An 18,586-nucleotide genomic window follows, 5' to 3' on the forward strand; every position below is an offset into this window, starting at 1 on the left:
GAGAGAGCTCTTTCTCCATGCCTAGCCAAGCATTAGCAGGCAGCAGTGATCTGTTGCAAGGAGAGAGCTCTTTCTTCATGCCTGGCCAAGCATTAGCAGGCAGCAGTGATCTGTTGCAAGGAGAGAGCTCTTTCTCCATGCCTGGCCAAGCATTAGCAGGCAGCAGTGATCTGTTGCAAGGAGAGAGCTCTTTCTCCATGCCTGGCCAAGCATTAGCAGGCAGCAGTGATCTGTTGCAAGGAGAGAGCTCTTTCTCCATGCCTGGCCAAGCATTAGCAGGCAGCAGTGATCTGTTGCAAGGAGAGAGCTCTTTCTCCATGCCTAGTCAAGCATTAGCAGGCAGCAGTGATCCGTTGCAAGGAGAGAGCTCTTTCTCCATGCCTAGCCAAGCATTAGCAGGCAGCAGTGATCCGTTGCAAGGAGAGAGCTCTTTCTCCATGCCTAGCCAAGCATTAGCAGGCAGCAGTGATCTGTTGCAAGGAGGGGGCTCTTTCTCCATGCCTAGCCAAGCATTAGCAGGCAGCAGTGATCTGTTGCAAGGAGAGAGCTCTTTCTCCATGCCTGGCCAAGCATTAGCAGGCAGCAGTGTTCACAGTGATTGAGATCATCTCTGTCCGAGTCTATGTGAGAATAGTCTCGTTCTGCACTATCCTGTATGATATTATGTATTATCGGAACAAACAATGACAGTTCATTGAGCATGAAGCCATGATCATACAAAAAACGATGACATATTAAATGTGACTGAGATCCGGGTGGTCCTGTATTCATAAAGCGTTTCAGAGTGGGAGTGTTGATCTAGGATCAGGTCCCCCTGGTCCATTCATTATCATTTTAAAAGGAAAGACTCCTACTCTGAGACACTTCATGAATATGGGCCCAATGTGTCTAGAATAATCAAGTATAGAACAAACAGTAAATGTAATCTCTGTCTGAGCCTTTTAGTCTACATGAGAACAGTCTCTCTGTACTGTCTGATCATAACTGTGTTAGGTGAAGGCTTCAGAACACAACAATGACAGTTCACAGAGCATCAATCAACGATCACAAAACCTATGACTACATTATGTGACTAAATTTACAATTTAGTCAGTCATTCAGCAGACGCTTTTATCCAGAGTCATTTACAATCTGACTAAAATCAGGTGCTGCCTGCCATGTACTGTTCCAGACCAGTATGAATGGCTTGGCTATTGGCTGCTGTTGAGCCCACAGAGCTGTATGAATGGCCTAGCTATTGGCTGCTGTTGAGCCCACAGAGCAGTACTGATCAGGTGCAGGGCCTGTATGCATTACAATCTAAAGGGCAAAACTGATCCTAGATCAGCATGTGACAGAGGTCAGGGCCTGTATTCTGTATTCTCCACTGATGGCCTAAAAAAAAACATGGGGTCAGCAGATGGGACTCCAATCCTGGCCTAAGTCGAGCTTTACCCAAGAGATACACTGCCCTGCCATGCTTCAGCACAACTAAATAAATATGTCCTGCTTGGCAGTACACTGGCCCTGTTTGAATACTTTGAAAATGTCTCCTTACTTCCTTCCCCTCAAAGTAAATATGGGCGGCGCACAATTGGCCCAGCGTCGTCCAGGGTAGGGGAGGGAATGGCCGGCAGGGATGTAGCTCAGTTGATAGAGCATGGTGTTTGCAACGCCAGGGTTGTGGGTTCGTTTCCCACGGGGGGCCAGTATAAAAAAAAATATATTCACTAACTGTAAGTCGCTCTGGATAAGAGCGTCTGCTAAATGACTAAAATGTAATGTAAATGTATTCATTACTATCTAAAGGGCAAAACTGATCCTAGATCAACACTCCTACTCTACTCCGGGTCTCTGATGGTCCCGCCCTGACTCAGTTGGTAGAGCATGGCGCTTGCAACGCCAGGGTTGTGGGTTCGATTCCCACAGGGGGGACCAGTAAGGAGAAAAGAAAGTATGAAATGTATGCAGTCACTACCAATAGTAATGAACAACAGAACTGACCCAACTTGGAGGAGCAGCTGTCTTCTCTGGGGTGTAGTGGAGCAGCCTTGGGCTGGACAGTAGTCCTGAACACATCTGCAGCTGCGGGGGTTAAACCCTTGGCCAGTAGACTGGCAATGCCTGCAACAACACAGTCAATATTACATTTACATTTACGTCATTTAGCAGACGCTCTCTCATCCAGAGCTACTTACAAATTGGTGCATTCACCTTATGACAGCCAGTGGGACAACCACTTTACAATGTTATTTATTTTATATTATATTATTTATTTTATATATTTTGTGGGGGGGGGGGGTAGAAGGATTACTTTATACTATTATACTATTCCAGGTATTCCTTAAAGAGGTAGGGTTTCAAGTGTCTCCGGAAGGTGGTCAGTGACTCCGCTGTCCTGGCGTCGTGAGGGAGATTGTTCCACCATTGGGGTGCCATATGATAGATATTAGTTAGCTATGCTATGACACCATGCTAGTTAGCTATGGTGTCATAGTTAGCTAGCTGAATAAAGTAAGTTGAGTCCATTCCTTGAAACATTGAACCGCTGTAGTTTACAACAATTCTAATTTCTAAAGTGGAAGTTGGGAGAGTTTTATTCGGGTGGTTCAGTGAAACAATTATAGTTTCTGAGGTGGAAGTTGGGAGAGTTATATATTTTTTTGGTGAGGGAGGCCCTGCTCTCTCCTTTCCCAGATGTTTAGTTCATTTCATTCCGATCTCCTCTGCATTATTGTAGCCATCTGCTACAGCCTGTCAACTATGCCTCTGCCTATCCCTGTTCTCTCCTCTCCGCACAGGCTACACAAACGCCTCACACCGCGTGGCTGCTGCCTCTCTAACCTGGTGGTCCCTGCACGCACCACACACCTGGAGTTCCAGGTCTCAGGCAGCCTCTGGAACTGCCGTTCTGCTGCCAACAAGGCTGACTTCATCCCAGCCTATGCTACCCTCCAGTCCCTCGACTTCCTGGCGCTGACGGAAACATGGATTACCACTGAAAACACTGCTACTCCTACTGCTCTCTCCTCGTCTGACCATGTGTTCTCGCATACCCCGAGAGCATCTGGTCAGAGGGGTGGTGGCACAGGAATCCTCATCTCTCCCAAGTGGTCATTCTCAATTTTTCCCCTAACCCATCTGTCTATCTCCTCATTTGAATTCCACGCTGTCACAGTCACTAGCCCATTTAAGCTTAATATCCTTGTCATATATCGCCCTCCAGGTTCCCTTGGAGAGTTCATCAATGAGCTTGACGCCTTGATAAGTTCCTTTCCTGAGGATGGCTCACCCTTCACAGTTTTGGGGGATTTCAACCTCCCTACGTCTACATTTGACTCATTTCTCTCTGCCTCCTTCTTTCCACTCCTCTCCTCTTTTGACCTCACCCTCTCACCGTCCCCCTACTCACAAGGCAGGCAATACGCTTGACTTCATCTTTACTAGATGTTGCTCTTCTACTAATCTCACTGCAACTCCCCTCCATGTCTCCGACCACTACTTTGTATCCTTTTCTCTCTCGCTCTCCTCCAACACTACTCACTCTGCCCCTACACAGATGGTAGCAGCGCCGCCGCAACCTTCGCTCTCTCTCTCCCACTACTCTCTCCTCTTCCATCCTATCATCTCTTCCCTCTGCTCAATCCTTCTCCCTCCAATCTCCTGATTCTGCCTCCTCAACCCTCCTCTCCTCCCTTTCTGCATCCTTTGACTCCCTGTGTCCCCTATCCTCCCGGCCGGCTCGGTCCTCCCCTCCAGCTCCGTGGCTTGATGACTCATTGCGAGCTCACAGACCAGAGCTCCGGGCAGCTGAGCGGAAATGGAAGAAAACTAAACTCCCTGACGACCTGGCATCTTTTCACTCCCTCCTCTCTACATTTTCTTCATCTGTTTCTGCTGCTAAGGCCACTTTCTACCACTCTAAATTCCAAGCATCTGCCTCTAACCCTAGGAAGCTCTTTGCCACATTCTCCTCACTGCTGAATCCCCCCCCCCCCTCTCTGTGGATGACTTCGTCAACCACTTTGAAAAGAAGGTTGACGACATCCGATCCTCGTTTGTTAAGTCTAATGACACTGCTGGTCCTGCTCACACTGCCCTACCCTATGCTCTGACTTCTTTCTCCCCTCTCTCTCCAGATAAAATCTTGCGACTAGTGACTGCAGGCCGCCCAACAACCTGCCCGCTTGAACCCATCCCCTCCTCTCTTCTCCAGACCATCTCCGGTGACCTTCTCCCCTACCTCACCTCGCTGATCAACTCATCCTTGACCGCTGGCTATGTCCCTTCCGTCTTCAAGAGAGCGAGAGTTGCACCCCTTCTCAAAAAACCAACACTCGATCCCACTGATGTCAACAACTACAGACCAGTATCCCTTCTTTCTTTTCTTTCCAAAACTATTGAGCGTGCCGTCTTTAGCCAACTCTCTTGCTATCTCTCTCAGAATGACCTTCTTGATCCAAACCAGTCAGGTTTCAGGACTGGTCATTCAACTGAGACTGCTCTTCTCTGTGTCACGGAGGCTCTCCCGCACTGCTAAAGCTAACTCTCTCTCCTCTGCTCTTGTCCTTCTAGACCTGTCTGCTGCCTTTGATACTGTGAACCATCAGATCCTCCTCTCCACCCTCTCCGAGCTGGGCATCTCCGGCGCGGCTCACTCCTGGATTGCGTCCTACCTGACCGGTCGCTCCTACCAAGTGGCGTGGCGAGAAGCTGTCTCCGCACCACGTGCTCTCACCACTGGTGTCCCCCAGGGCTCAGTTCTAGGCCCTCTCCTTTTCTCCCTATACACCAAGTCACTTGGCTCTGTCATATCCTCACATGGCCTCTCCTATCATTGCTACGCTGACGATACACAACTAATCTTCTCCTTTCCCCCTTCTGATAACCAGGTGGCGAATCGCATCTCTGCATGTCTGGCAGACATATCAGTATGGATGACGGATCACCACCTCAAGCTGAACCCTGGCAAGACGGAGCTGCTCTTCCTCCCGGGGAAGGACTGCCCGTTCCATGATCTCGCCATCACGGTTGACAACTCCGTTGTGTCCTCCTCCCAGAGTGCGAAGAGCCTTGGCGTGACCCTGGACAACACCCTGTCGTTCTCCGCTAACATCAAGGCGGTGACCCGATCCTGCAGGTTCATGCTCTACAACATTCGGAGAGTACGACCCTGCCTTACACAGGAAGCGGCACAGGTCCTAATCCAGGCACTTGTCATCTCCGTCTGGATTACTGCAACTCGCTGTTGGCTGGGCTCCCTGCCTGTGCCATTAAACCCCTACAACTCATCCAGAATGCCGCAGCCCGTCTGGTGTTCAACCTTCCCAAGTTCTCTCACGTCACCCCCCTCCTCCGCACACTCCACTTGCTTCCAGTTGAAGCTCGCATCCGTTACAAGACCATGGTGCTTGCCTATGGAGCAGTGAGGGGAACGGCACCTCCGTACCTTCAGGCTCTGATCAGTCCCTACACCCAAACGAGGGCATTGCGTTCATCTACCTCCGGCCTGCTGGCTCCCCTTCCTCTGCGGAAGCATAGTTCCCGCTCAGCCCAGTCAAAACTGTTCGCTGCTCTGGCACCCCAATGGTGGAACAAGCTCCCTCACGACGCCAGGACAGCGGAGTCACTCACCACCTTCCGGAGACATTTGAAACCCCACCTCTTTAAGGAATACCTGGGATAGGATAAAGTAATCATTCTACCCCCCCAAAAAAAAAAACAAAAGTAAAGTGGTTATCCCACTGGCTATAGGGTGAATGCACCAATTTGTAAGTCGCTCTGGATAAGAGCGTCTGCTAAATTACGTAAATGTAAATGTAAATGTAAAAATATTACATACAGTTGAAGTCGGAAGTTTACATACACCTTAGCCAAATACATTTAAACTCAGTTTTTCACAATTACTGACATTTATTCCTAGTAAAAATTCCCTGTCTTAGGTCAGTTAGGATCACCACTTTAATAATGTGAAATGTTAAAATAATAGTAGAGAGAATGATTTATTTCAGCTTTTATTTATTTCATCACATACCCAGTGGGTCAGAAGTTTACATACACTCAATTAGTATTTGGTAGCATTGCCTTTAAATTGTTTAACTTGGGTCAAACGTTTCGGGTAGCCTTCCACAAACTTCCCACAATAAGTTGGGTGAATTTTGGCCCACTCCTCCTGACAGAGCTGGTGTAACTGAGTCAGGTTTGTAGGCCTCCTTGCTCGCACACGCTTTTTCAGTCCTGCCCACACATTTTCTATAGGATTGAGGTCAGGTCTTTGTGATGGCCACTCCAATACCTTGACTTTGTTGTCCTTAAGCCATTTTGCCACAACTTTGGAAGTATGCTTGGGGTCATTGTCCATTTGGAAGACCCATTTGTGACCAAGCTTTAACTTCCTGGCTGATGTCTTGAGATGTTGCTTCAATATATCCACATAATTTTCCTTCCTCATGATGCCATCTATTTTGTGAAGTGCACCAGTCCCTCCTGCAGCAAAGCACCCCCACAGCATGATGCTGCCACCCCCGTGCTTCACGGTTGAGATGGTGTTCTTCGGCTTGCAAGCCTTCCCCTTTTTCCTCCAAACATAACAATGGTCATTATGGCCAAACAGTTCTATTTTTGTTTCATCAGACCAGAGGACATTTCTCAAAAAAGTACGATCTTTGTCCCCATGTGCAGTTGCAAACCGTAGTCTGGCTTTTTTATGGCGGTTTTGGAACAGTGGCTTCTTCCTTGCTGAGCAGCCTTTCAGGTTATGTCAATATATGACTCGTTTTACTGTGGATATTGATACTTTTGTACCTGTTTCCTCCAGCATCTTCACAAGGTCCTTTGCTGTTGTTCTGGGATTGATTTGCACTTTTCGCACCAAAGTACGTTCATCTCTAGGAGACAGAACGCGTCTCCTTCCTGAGCGGTATGACGGCTGCGTGGTGCCATGGTGTTTATACTTGCGTACTATTGTTTGTACAGATGAACGTGGTACTTTGGAAATTGCTCCCAATGATGAACCAGACTTGTGGAGGGCTCAAAAAAAAATTCTGAGGTCCTTAGCTGATTTCTTTTCATTTTCCCATGATGTCAAGCAAAGAGGCACTGAGTTTGAAGGTAGGCCTTGAAATACATCTAAAGCCATGACATCATTTTCTGGAATTTTCCAAGCTGTTTAAAGGCACAGTCAACTAAGTGTATGTAAACTTCTGACCCACTGGAATTGTGATACAGTGAATTATAAGTGAAATAATCTGTCTGTAAACAGTTGTTGGAAAAATTACTTGTGTCATGCACAAAGTAGATGTCCTAACCGACTTGCCAAAACTATAGTTTGTTAACAAGACATTTGTGGAGTGGTTGAAAAATGATAATGACTCCAACCTAAGTGTATGTAAACTTCCGACTTCAACTGTTTAAGACCTCAATCAATATAGCATACTATACCATGAGTGACTGGCTGCGATAATGCGGTTGTGATAACGATAATGTGGTTTTGACAATGATAAGGCAGTTACAGTAACGGAAGTGATAATGTGGCTGTGATAATGATAGTTATAGTGTGATTGTTATAATGATAGTGATAATGTAGATGTGATAGTGATAATGTGGTTACGATAGTGATAATGTGGTTGTGATAATGATAGTGTGGTTATGGTTGTGATAGTGATAGTGAGTTTGCGATAGTGATAGTATGGCTATGATAATGAAAGTGATAATGTGGTTTCAATAGTGATAATGTGGCTGCAATAATGATAATGTGGTTACGATAGTGTGTTTGTGATAATGATAGTGATAATGTGTTTGCGATAATGATAGTGATAATGTGGTTGCGATAATGATACTGATATTGTGGTTGCGATAATGATAGTGATAGTGTGGTTATGATAGTGATAATGTGGCTGTGATAATGATAGTGATAATGTGGTTGTGATAGTGATAGTGATAGTGTGTTTGTGATAATGATAGTGATGTTACAATAATGATAGTAATAATGTGGTTGTGATAGTGATAGTGTGGTTGTGATAATGATAGTGTAGTTGCAATAATGATAGTGATAATGTGGTTGTGATAATGATAGTGATAGTGGGGTTGCGATAATGATAGTGATACTGCGGTTGTGATAGTGATAGTGTGGTTGTGATAGTGATAGTGATAATGTGGTTGTGATAGTGATAGTGTGGTTGCAATAATGATAGTGATAGTGTGGTTGCGATAACGTTAGTGATAGTGAGGTTGTGATAATGATAGAAAGAATGTGGTTGTGATAGTGATAATGTGGTTACGATAACAATAATGTGGTTGCGATTATGATAGTGTGGTTGTGATAGTGATGTTGTGATAATGATAGTGAGGTTGCAATAATGATAGTGATAGTGAGGTTGCGATAACGAAAGTGATAATGCGATTGCGATAACGATAGTGAGGTTGTGATAACTATAGTGATAATGTGGTTACGATAATGATAGTGATAATGTGGTTGTGATAGTGATAGTATTGCTATGATAATGAAAGTGATAATGTGGTTTCAATAGTGATAATGTGGTTGAGATAATGATAATGTGGTTGCGATAGTGTGTTTGTGATAACGATAGTGATAATGTGGTTGTGATAATGATAGTGATAATATGGTTGCGATAATGATACTGATATTGTGGTTGCGATAATGATAGTGATAATGTGGTTGTGATAGTGATAATGATAGTGAGGTTACAATAATGATAGTAATAATGTGGTTGTGATAGTGATAGTGATAGTGGGGTTGCGATAATGATAGTGATACTGTGGCTGTGATAGTGTGGTTGTGATAATGATAGTGATAATGTGGTTGTGATAGTGTGGTTGCAATAATGATAGTGATAGTGTGGTTGCGATAACGTTAGTGATAGTGAGGTTGCGATAATGATAGAAATAATGTGGTTGTGGTAATGCGGTTACGATAACAATAATGTGGTTGCGATTATGATAGTGTGGTTGTGATAGTGATGTTGTGATAATGATAGTGAGGTTGTGATAATGATAGTGAGGTTGCGATAACGATAGTGATAATGCAGTTGCGATAATGATAGTGATAATGTGGTCACGATAATGATAGTGCGGTTGTGATAGTGATAGTCAGGTTGTGATAATGATAGCGATAGTGTGGTTATGATTGTGATAATGTGGCTGTGATAATGATAGTGATAATGGTGTGTGTGTGTATATGATCACCTGCTGTCATGTCTTCTTCAGACAGTGGTGGTACCAGATACAGGTTATTGTGTGCTCCACCTGGCACTATAGCCAGCCTGCCCACTGTGGGACCAGTCACTACCCTCTGAGTGGGCCCCTGGAGAACAGAACAAAGTCAGAGTCAATATTTTATTATTATTATTATTTTTATATTATTATTGACTGAAACTTTTTCTTGAGAGAGGTGACGGCTGGCTGGGTATGTCTGTCCAATTTCTTATGACAGCTTCAGGTGTGTTTTGCAAGAATATGGCATGACAGATTACACAAGTACCCTAAGTGAGAGCATATCCCCCAATCATCCAAGTAGAGATCAGTACCTCCCTGTACTGTGAAACAGTAGAGATCAGTACATCCCTGTACTGTGAAACAGTAGAGATCAGTACCTCCCTGTACTGTGAAACAGTAGAGATCAGTACCTCCCTGTACTGTGAAACAGTAGAGATCAGTACCTCCCTGTACTGTGAAACATTAGAGATCAGTACCTCCCTGTACTGTGAAACAGTAGAGATCAGTACCTCCCTGTACTGTGAAACATTAGAGATCAGTACCTCCCTGTACTGTGAAACAGTAGAGATCAGTACCTCCCTGTACTGTGAAACAGTAGAGATCAGTACCTCCCTGTACTGTGAAACGGTAGAGGTCAGTACCTCCTTGTATTGTGAGTCAGAGTTACTCCTACTGAGATTCCCAGGTCAGCAGTAGGGCATTGCATAGGGTTGCAAAATTCCGGTAACTTTCCAAAAATTCCTAGTTTCCTCAAAAATCCCAGTTGGAAGATTCCTGGAATCGAATGGAAGAAGCAGTAATTACAGAATCGTCCAACCAGGATTTCTGACGGGAAAACCTGAGAATATTGGAAAGGTTACCAGAATTTTGCAACCCTAGCATTGAAACTTGAACTATAGGGATGAATGTTTCAAGGGAGGAAAGACTATGAACCTGCTGCTCTCCCTCACTCAGGCAGAAACACCTGCCTCAAAACTCCTGCCTCTGTGATTACAACCAACAGATGTCTCTGCATTCATTAAGCAGGAGAGCTAATGACATTGTAAATCGGCCAATAAGCCACTCCCCTGCAGCAATCAATCACAACGCTGGCAATGCTTCTCGAGAAACACTCGAAACATACAGGTGTGGTTTGTTTTTGAACACATGCAGAGCAGTGTACACCTGTATCCGTCCTGTATGCGTTGGTCTTGCTATCTGTTCCTCCAGATCCTGTTCAGTTGCCGAACGTTGTCGTACTTTGCAGATAGAAATACCAAGAATAGATCCAACATGATTCCTTGTTCTACATGTCAAAGAGGCATGTTTGTTCTACATACCATATTTCTACCTGAACGTTCATAAAATGTTGTGTCCTGCTGAACTTTTCCCTGGTGTTCAGCCTGCTCGTTTCTGTTCAGACTACTGAGCTCTATGACAGACCACCTGACAGACCACCTGACAGACCAGACACAGCAGCCAGATGCTCACTCGCTTCTCCTCACAGTCACACAGCTATTTCAGGATGTGTCACGGAGGAAAGGTAGCCTGGGTCCAGATCTGTTTGAGTCCATCTCTCCAACTCCTTTATGTTTAGCGCGGCAAGACAGCACCAACCGATCTGAGACCCAGGCTAGAGAAAAGGCTAGCTTTCCAGTGAAGGAGAAGAGCTGAGCATATCTGTCGCTGTAGCAGGCCGGGCAGAGAGCCAGTGGTTACCAGTGGGTAGGCTTATCTACTGGCTACAGCTGTCTCGTCTTATTGGTATGCAGGACGGAGGCAGCCATGTCCCCTCTCCTGTCCAGAGACAGCTGTAAAGCACCAGCCCATATCACAGCAATCAGGCAGCGCAGGGTTCCTGCAGAGAATGCTGATGCTGATGTGCTCCAGGCTGCTGCACTCCCGTGTCTCCGCTTCCAGCAGCAGTCAACTCTTACAGCTTCCTGTGTATCAGTGACAGCAGTCAACTCTTACAGCTTCCTGTGTCTCCGCTTCCAGCAGCCAACTCTTACAGCTTCCTGTGTATCAGTGACAGCAGTCAACTCTTACAGCTTCCTGTGTATCAGTGACAGCAGTCAACTCTTACAGCTTCCTGTGTCTCCGCTTCCAGCAGCCAACTCTTACAGCTTCCTGTGTCTCCGCTTCCAGCAGTCAACTCTTACAGCTTCCTGTGTATCAGTGACATCAGTCAACTCTTACAGCTTCCTGTGTATCAGTGACATCAGTCAACTCTTACAGCTTCCTGTGTCTCCGCTTCCAGCAGCCAACTCTTACAGCTTCCTGTGTATCAGTGACATCAGTCAACTCTTACAGCTTCCTGTGTATCAGTGACATCAGTCAACTCTTACAGCTTCCTGTGTATCAGTGACATCAGTCAACTCTTACAGCTTCCTGTGTATCAGTGACATCAGTCAACTCTTACAGCTTCCTGTGTCTCCGCTTCCAGCAGCCAACTCTTACAGCTTCCTGTGTATCAGTGACATCAGTCAACTCTTACAGCTTCCTGTGTATCAGTGACATCAGTCAACTCTTACAGCTTCCTGTGTCTCCGCTTCCAGCAGTCAACTCTTACAGCTTCCTGTGTATCAGTGACAGCAGTCAACTCTTACAGCTTCCTGTGTCTCCGCTTCCAGCAGCCAACTCTTACAGCTTCCTGTGTATCAGTGACAGCAGTCAACTCTTACAGCTTCCTGTGTATCAGTGACAGCAGTCAACTCTTACAGCTTCCTGTGTCTCCGCATCCAGCAGCCAACTCTTACAGCTTCCTGTGTCTCCGCTTCCAGCAGTCAACTCTTACAGCTTCCTGTGTATCAGTGACAGCAGCCAACTCTTACAGCTTCCTGTGTATCAGTGACATCAGTCAACTCTTACAGCTTCCTGTGTATCAGTGACATCAGTCAACTCTTACAGCTTCCTGTGTATCAGTGACATCAGTCAACTCTTACAGCTTCCTGTGTCTCCGCTTCCAGCAGCCAACTCTTACAGCTTCCTGTGTATCAGTGACATCAGTCAACTCTTACAGCTTCCTGTGTATCAGTGACATCAGTCAACTCTTACAGCTTCCTGTGTCTCCGCTTCCAGCAGCCAACTCTTACAGCTTCCTGTGTATCAGTGACATCAGTCAACTCTTACAGCTTCCTGTGTATCAGTGACATCAGTCAACTCTTACAGCTTCCTGTGTATCAGTGACATCAGTCAACTCTTACAGCTTCCTGTGTCTCCGCTTCCAGCAGCCAACTCTTACAGCTTCCTGTGTCTCCGCTTCCAGCAGTCAACTCTTACAGCTTCCTGTGTATCAGTGACAGCAGCCAACTCTTACAGCTTCCTGTGTATCAGTGACATCAGTCAACTCTTACAGCTTCCTGTGTATCAGTGACATCAGTCAACTCTTAAAGCTTCCTGTGTATCAGTCCCCTGTAGCTCAGTTGGTAGAATATGGCGCTTGCAACGCCAGGGTTGTGGGTTCGTTTCCCACGGTGGGCCAGTATGAAAATGTATGCACTCACTAACTGAAAGTCACTCTGGATAAGAGCGTCTGCTAAATGACTAAAATGTATCAGTTACAGCTTCCTGTGTATCAGTGACAGCAGTCAACTCTTACAGCTTCCTGTGTATCAGTGACAGCAGTCAACTCTTACAGCTTCCTGTGTCTCCGCTTCCAGCAGTCAACTCTTACAGCTTCCTGTGTCTCCGCTTCCAGCAGCCAACTCTTACATATTCCTGTGTATAAGTGACAGCAGTCAACTCTTACAGCTTCCTGTGTCTCCGCTTCCAGCAGTCAACTCTTACAGCTTCCTGTGTCTCCGCTTCCAGCAGTCAACTCTTATAGCTTCCTGTGTATCAGTGACAGCAGTCAACTCTTACAGCTTCCTGTGTCTCCGCTTCCAGCAGCCAACTCTTACAGCTTCCTGTGTATCAGTGACATCAGTCAACTCTTACAGCTTCCTGTGTCTCCGCTTCCAGCAGCCAACTCTTACAGCTTCCTGTGTATCAGTGACAGCAGTCAACTCTTACAGCTTCCTGTGTCTCCGCTTCCAGCAGCCAACTCTTACAGCTTCCTGTGTATCAGTGACAGCAGTCAACTCTTACAGCTTCCTGTGTCTCCGCTTCCAGCAGCCAACTCTTACAGCTTCCTGTGTATCAGTGACATCAGCCAACTCTTACAGCTTCCTGTGTATCAGTGACATCAGTCAACTCTTGAAGCTTCCTGTGTATCAGTGACAGTAGCCAACTCTTGAAGCTTCCTGTGTATCAGTGACAGCAGTCAACTCTTGAAGCTTCCTGTGTATCAGTGACGTCAGTCAACTCTTGAAGCTTCCTGTGTATCAGTGACAGTAGCCAACTCTTGAGCTACAACGTGGTCCTCTGTAGCTCAATTGGTAGAGCACGGCGCTTGTAACGCCAGGGTAGTGGGTTCGATCCCCGGGACCACCCATACACAAAAATGTATGCACGCATGACTGTAAGTCGCTTTGGATAAAAGCGTCTGCTAAATGGCATATTATTATTATTATTATTATTATTATAACTCTTGAAGCTTCCTGTGTATCAGTGACAGCAGTCAACTCTTACAGCCTCTGTGTAACAGAGTGACAGCAGCCAACTCTTACAGCTTCCTGTGTATCAGTGACATCAGTCAACTCTTACAGCTTCCTGTGTAACAGAGTGACAGCAGCCAACTCTTACAGCCTCTGTGTAACAGAGTGACAGCAGCCAACTCTTACAGCTTCCTGTGTATCAGTGACAGCAGTCAACTCTTGAAGCTTCCTGTGTATCAGTGACAGTAGCCAACTCTTACAGCTTCCTGTGTATCAGTCCCCTGTAGCTCAGTTGGTAGAGCATGGCGCTTGCAACGCCAGGGTTGTGGGTTCGTATCCCACGGTGGGCCAGTATGAAAATGTATGCACTCACTAACTGTAAGTCACTCTGGATAAGAGCGTCTACTAAAATGTATCAGTTACAGCTTCCTGTGTATCAGTGACAGCAGTCAACTCTTACAGCTTCCTGTGTCTCCGCTTCCAGCAGCCAACTCTTACAGCTTCCTGTGTATCAGTGACAGCAGTCAACTCTTACAGCTTCCTGTGTCTCCGCTTCCAGCAGTCAACTCTTACAGCTTCCTGTGTCTCCGCTTCCAGCAGTCAACTCTTACAGCTTCCTGTGTATCAGTGACATCAGTCAACTCTTACAGCTTCCTGTGTCTCCGCTTCCAGCAGTCAACTCTTACAGCTTCCTGTGTCTCCGCTTCCAGCAGTCAACTCTTACAGCTTCCTGTGTATCAGAGTGACAGCAGTCAACTCTTACAGCTTCCTGTGTATCAGTGACAGCAGTCAACTCTTACAGCTTCCTGTGTATCAGTGACATCAGTCAACTCTTACAGCTTCCTGTGTCTCCGCTTCCAGCAGCCAACTCTTACAGCTTCCTGTGTATCAGAGTGACAGCAGTCAACTCTTATAGCTTCCTATGTATCAGTGACAGCAGTCAACTCTTGAAGCTTCCTGTGTATCAGTGACATCAGCCAACTCTTACAGCTTCCTGTGTATCAGTGACATCAGTCAACTCTTAAAGCTTCCTGTGTATCAGTGACAGCAGTCAACTCTTGAAGCTTCCTGTGTATCAGTGACATCAGTCAACTCTTACAGCTTCCTATGTATCAGTGACAGCAGTCAACTCTTGAAGCTTCCTGTGTATCAGTGACATCAGTCAACTCTTACAGCTTCCTGTGTATCAGTCAACTCTTACAGCTTCCTGTGTATCAGTGACAGCAGTCAACTCTTGAAGCTTCCTGTGTATCAGTGACATCAGTCAACTCTTACAGCTTCCTGTGTATCAGTGACAGCAGTCAACTCTTGAAGCTTCCTGTGTATCAGTGACAGTAGCCAACTCTTACAGCTTCCTGTGTATCAGTGACAGTAGCCAACTCTTACAGCTTCCTGTGTATCAGTGACATCAGTCAACTCTTGAAGCTTCCTGTGTATCAGTGACAGCAGTCAACTCTTGAAGCTTCCTGTGTATCAGTGACAGTAGCCAACTCTTGAAGCTTCCTGTGTATCAGTGACATCAGTCAACTCTTACAGCTTCCTGTGTATCAGTGACAGCAGTCAACTCTTGAAGCTTCCTGTGTCTCAGTGACAGTAGCCAACTCTTGAAGCTTCCTGTGTATCAGTGACAGCAGTCAACTCTTGAAGCTTCCTGTGTATCAGTGACAGTAGCCAACTCTTACAGCTTCCTGTGTCTCCGCTTCCAGCAGTCAACTCTTACAGCTTCCTGTGTTTCCGCTTCCAGCAGTCAACTCTTACAGCTTCCTGTGTATCAGTCCCTTGTAGCTCAGTTGGTAGAGCATGGCGCTTGCAACGCCAGGGTTGTGGGTTCGTTTCCCACGGTGGGCCAGTATGGAAATGTATGCACTCACTAACTGTAAGTCACTCTGGATAAGAGCGTCTGCTAAATTACTAAAATGTATCAGTTACAGCTTCCTGTGTATCAGTGACAGCAGTCAACTCTTACAGCTTCCTGTGTCTCCGCTTCCAGCAGTCAACTCTTACAGCTTCCTGTGTATCAGTGACAGCAGTCAACTCTTACAGCTTCCTGTGTCTCCGCTTCCAGCAGTCAACTCTTACAGCTTCATGTGTCTCCGCTTCCAGCAGTCAACTCTTACAGCTTCCTGTGTATCAGTGTGACAGGCTCACTGCCCTTCCCAGTGACATTACCAGAGAGGCGTCCTAAATGACCCCCTGTTCCCTACATAGTGCACTATTTTTGACCAGGGCCCATCGCTGTGTAACGGGCTACTGCTCTACAGCTGTCCCATTGGGCTGTGGTCAATTTGTATTTATTTATTCACTCTTACTTTACCAGGTAAGTTGACTGAGGACATATTCTCTTTTACAGCAATGACCTGTGGAATAGTTACGGGGGAATTGGAAGCTGGGGATGATTCGGTAAAAGTAACGCACTATGTAGGGAATAGGGTGCCATTTGGGACGCACACTAGGTACGGGAGCAGGGAAGAATGACAGCGATTGGAGAGGAAGGAAAAAAGAAAACAACTGGTCCTAAACGAATGGTGGAGAGATGAATGTGTTTTACCAAGAGACGTGCTGCCGGCCAGCTGTCATCTCTGCCGGCCAGCTGTCATCTCTGCCGGCCAGCTGTCATCTCTGCCGGCCAGCTGTCATCTCTGCCGGCCAGCTGTAATCTCTGCCGGCCAGCTGTCATCTCTGCCGGCCAGCTGTCATCTCTGCCGGCCAGCTGTCATCTCTGCCGGCTAGCTGTCATCTCTGCCGGCTAGCTGTCATCTCTGCGGGCCAGCTGTCATCTCTGCCGCCTAGCTGTCATCTCTGCCGGCCAGCTGTCATCTCTGCCGGCTAGCTGTCATCTCTGCCGGCTAGCTGTCATCTCTGCGGGCCAGCTGTCATCTCTGCCGGCTAGCTGTCATCTCTGCAGGCTAGCTGTCATCTCTGCAGGCTAGCTGTCATCTCTAAAGACAGATTACCTTCTTGTCCCTGTGGTTCAGTCCCTAATATCACCCTATTCCTTATCTAGTGCACTACTTTAGACCAGGGCCCATAGGACTAGTAGCACCCATCGGTCTCTGGTCAAAACTAGTAGCCGGTTTGACCATCCTGATCTGTTTTGCTACAACAGTCAGGATGGTGGATCAGATCAGGCTACAAAGGTAGAGCACTATGTAGGGAATACTGTAGGATGTCATCTGGTACACAGACAGTCTCTTCTCTGAGCAGGGTGACTACAGTCATCTGTTACTGTCTCAACCTGTCCCATCACTCTTCACTCCAGCATGGGACAACGGATCAGCCTGGGGTTTAAAGCAACGCACCAGTCTGGAATGACACCTAGTCCCTCAATTCATAATAAAAACATCCAATTTATCTCAATAACAATTCCTGTAATACCGTCCTAATCAAATCTTCCCCAGAAGGCTGTGTTGTGTATGTTGGTATTGATGTGCTGTATCGATATTCAGGCTCAGAGAGCTGGAAATCAATAACTCACAATGTAGAAATTAACAGAGTCACAATAATAACACAATAATAACATGGTGAGAAGCGCCCAGATGAAACCTCACACTTAACTGAATGGAGGGAAGGGGTCACTGGTACAGATCATTGCATACTGTCATTTCTGATAGAGGAACGACAATAGATCATCTGACTCAGAACCCAGGACAAAATATTGCATGCTCTGGCCAGCTACTCGATTTGCAGGACTGTTACAAGAGACCAGGCAATGCATGGCAAAAAATAGAACGTTCCCCTTTGCTAAATGTTGACGTGGTGAATGCAGGGTTGAGCAGGGAAGATGTATTGCATTTACTCAGGTTTACTCACTGTCGTACCCGATCTCTTACGTAGATCAGGAAGCTGAATTCCATAGCTTTGGTGCATCAGAGTCCTGTTCTTTGGATGAATGGGATTATACAGCAGACGCATGGCCAACGCTGCCTTGTGCTGAGAAAGACAGAGAGAGAGAGAGACAGAGAGAGAGAGACAGAGAGAGACAGAGAGAGAGAGAGAGAGAGAGAGAGAGAGAGAGAGAGAGAGAGAGAGAGAGAGAGAGAGAGAGAGAGAGAGAGAGAGAGAGAGAGAGACAGAGGGAGAGACAGAGAGAGAGATAGAGAGAGAGACAGAGACAGAGACAGAGACAGAGACAGAGACAGAGAGAGAGAGAGAGAGAGAGAGAGACAGAGAGAGAGACAGAGAGACCAGAGAGAGAGACAGAGAGAGAGAGAGACAGAGAGAGAGACAGAAAGACAGAGAGAGAGACAGAGAGAGAGACAGAGACAGAGAGACAGAGAGAGAGACAGAGACAGAGAGAGAGAGAGAGAGACAGAGAGAGAGAGACAGAGAGAGAGAGAGAGAGAGAGAGAGAGAGACAGAGAGAGAGAGAGAGAGAGAGAGAGAGAGAGAGAGAGAGAGAGAGAGACAGACAGTTGGCAATTTCTCGCATGGAATAGCCTTAATTTCTCAGAACAAGAATAGACTGACGAGTTTCAGAAGAAAGTTATTTGTTTCTGGCCATTTTGAGCCTGTAATCGAACCCACAATTGCTGATGCTTCAGATACTCAACTAGTCTCAAGAAGGTCCGTTTTATTGCTTCTTTCATCAGCACAACAGTTTTCAGCTGTGCTAACATAATTGCAAAAGGGTTTTCTAATGATCAATTAGCCTTTTAAAATGATAAACTTGGATTAGCAAACACAACATGCCATTGGAACACAGGATTGATGGCTGCTGATAATGGTACTCTGTACGTCTATGTAGATATTCCATTACAAATCAGCCGTTTCCAGCTACAATAGCCATTTACAACATTAACAATGTCTACACTGTACTTCTGATCAATTTGATGTTATTTTAAATGGACAAAAAAAAT

General features: G+C 46.1%; 1 protein-coding gene across 1 annotated transcript in view; it reads right to left on the reverse strand.

Moving 5' to 3' along the window:
- The window catches only part of iqch (IQ motif containing H), a 126,833-nt gene that overhangs the window by 106,911 nt on the left and 1,336 nt on the right, over nt 1-18,586 (reverse strand). The window contains exons 5-7 of the mRNA XM_045207903.1: nt 17,541-17,660; nt 9,184-9,301; nt 1,984-2,103 (exon numbers count right to left, since the gene is read on the reverse strand). Coding sequence (XP_045063838.1) covers nt 1,984-2,103; nt 9,184-9,301; nt 17,541-17,660 — 358 coding nt within the window. The remainder of the gene's footprint in view (nt 1-1,983; nt 2,104-9,183; nt 9,302-17,540; nt 17,661-18,586) is intronic.

This window comes from Coregonus clupeaformis, chromosome 26 (genome assembly GCF_020615455.1).
Source record: "Coregonus clupeaformis isolate EN_2021a chromosome 26, ASM2061545v1, whole genome shotgun sequence".
In the NCBI taxonomy this organism is placed as follows: domain Eukaryota; kingdom Metazoa; phylum Chordata; class Actinopteri; order Salmoniformes; family Salmonidae; genus Coregonus; species Coregonus clupeaformis.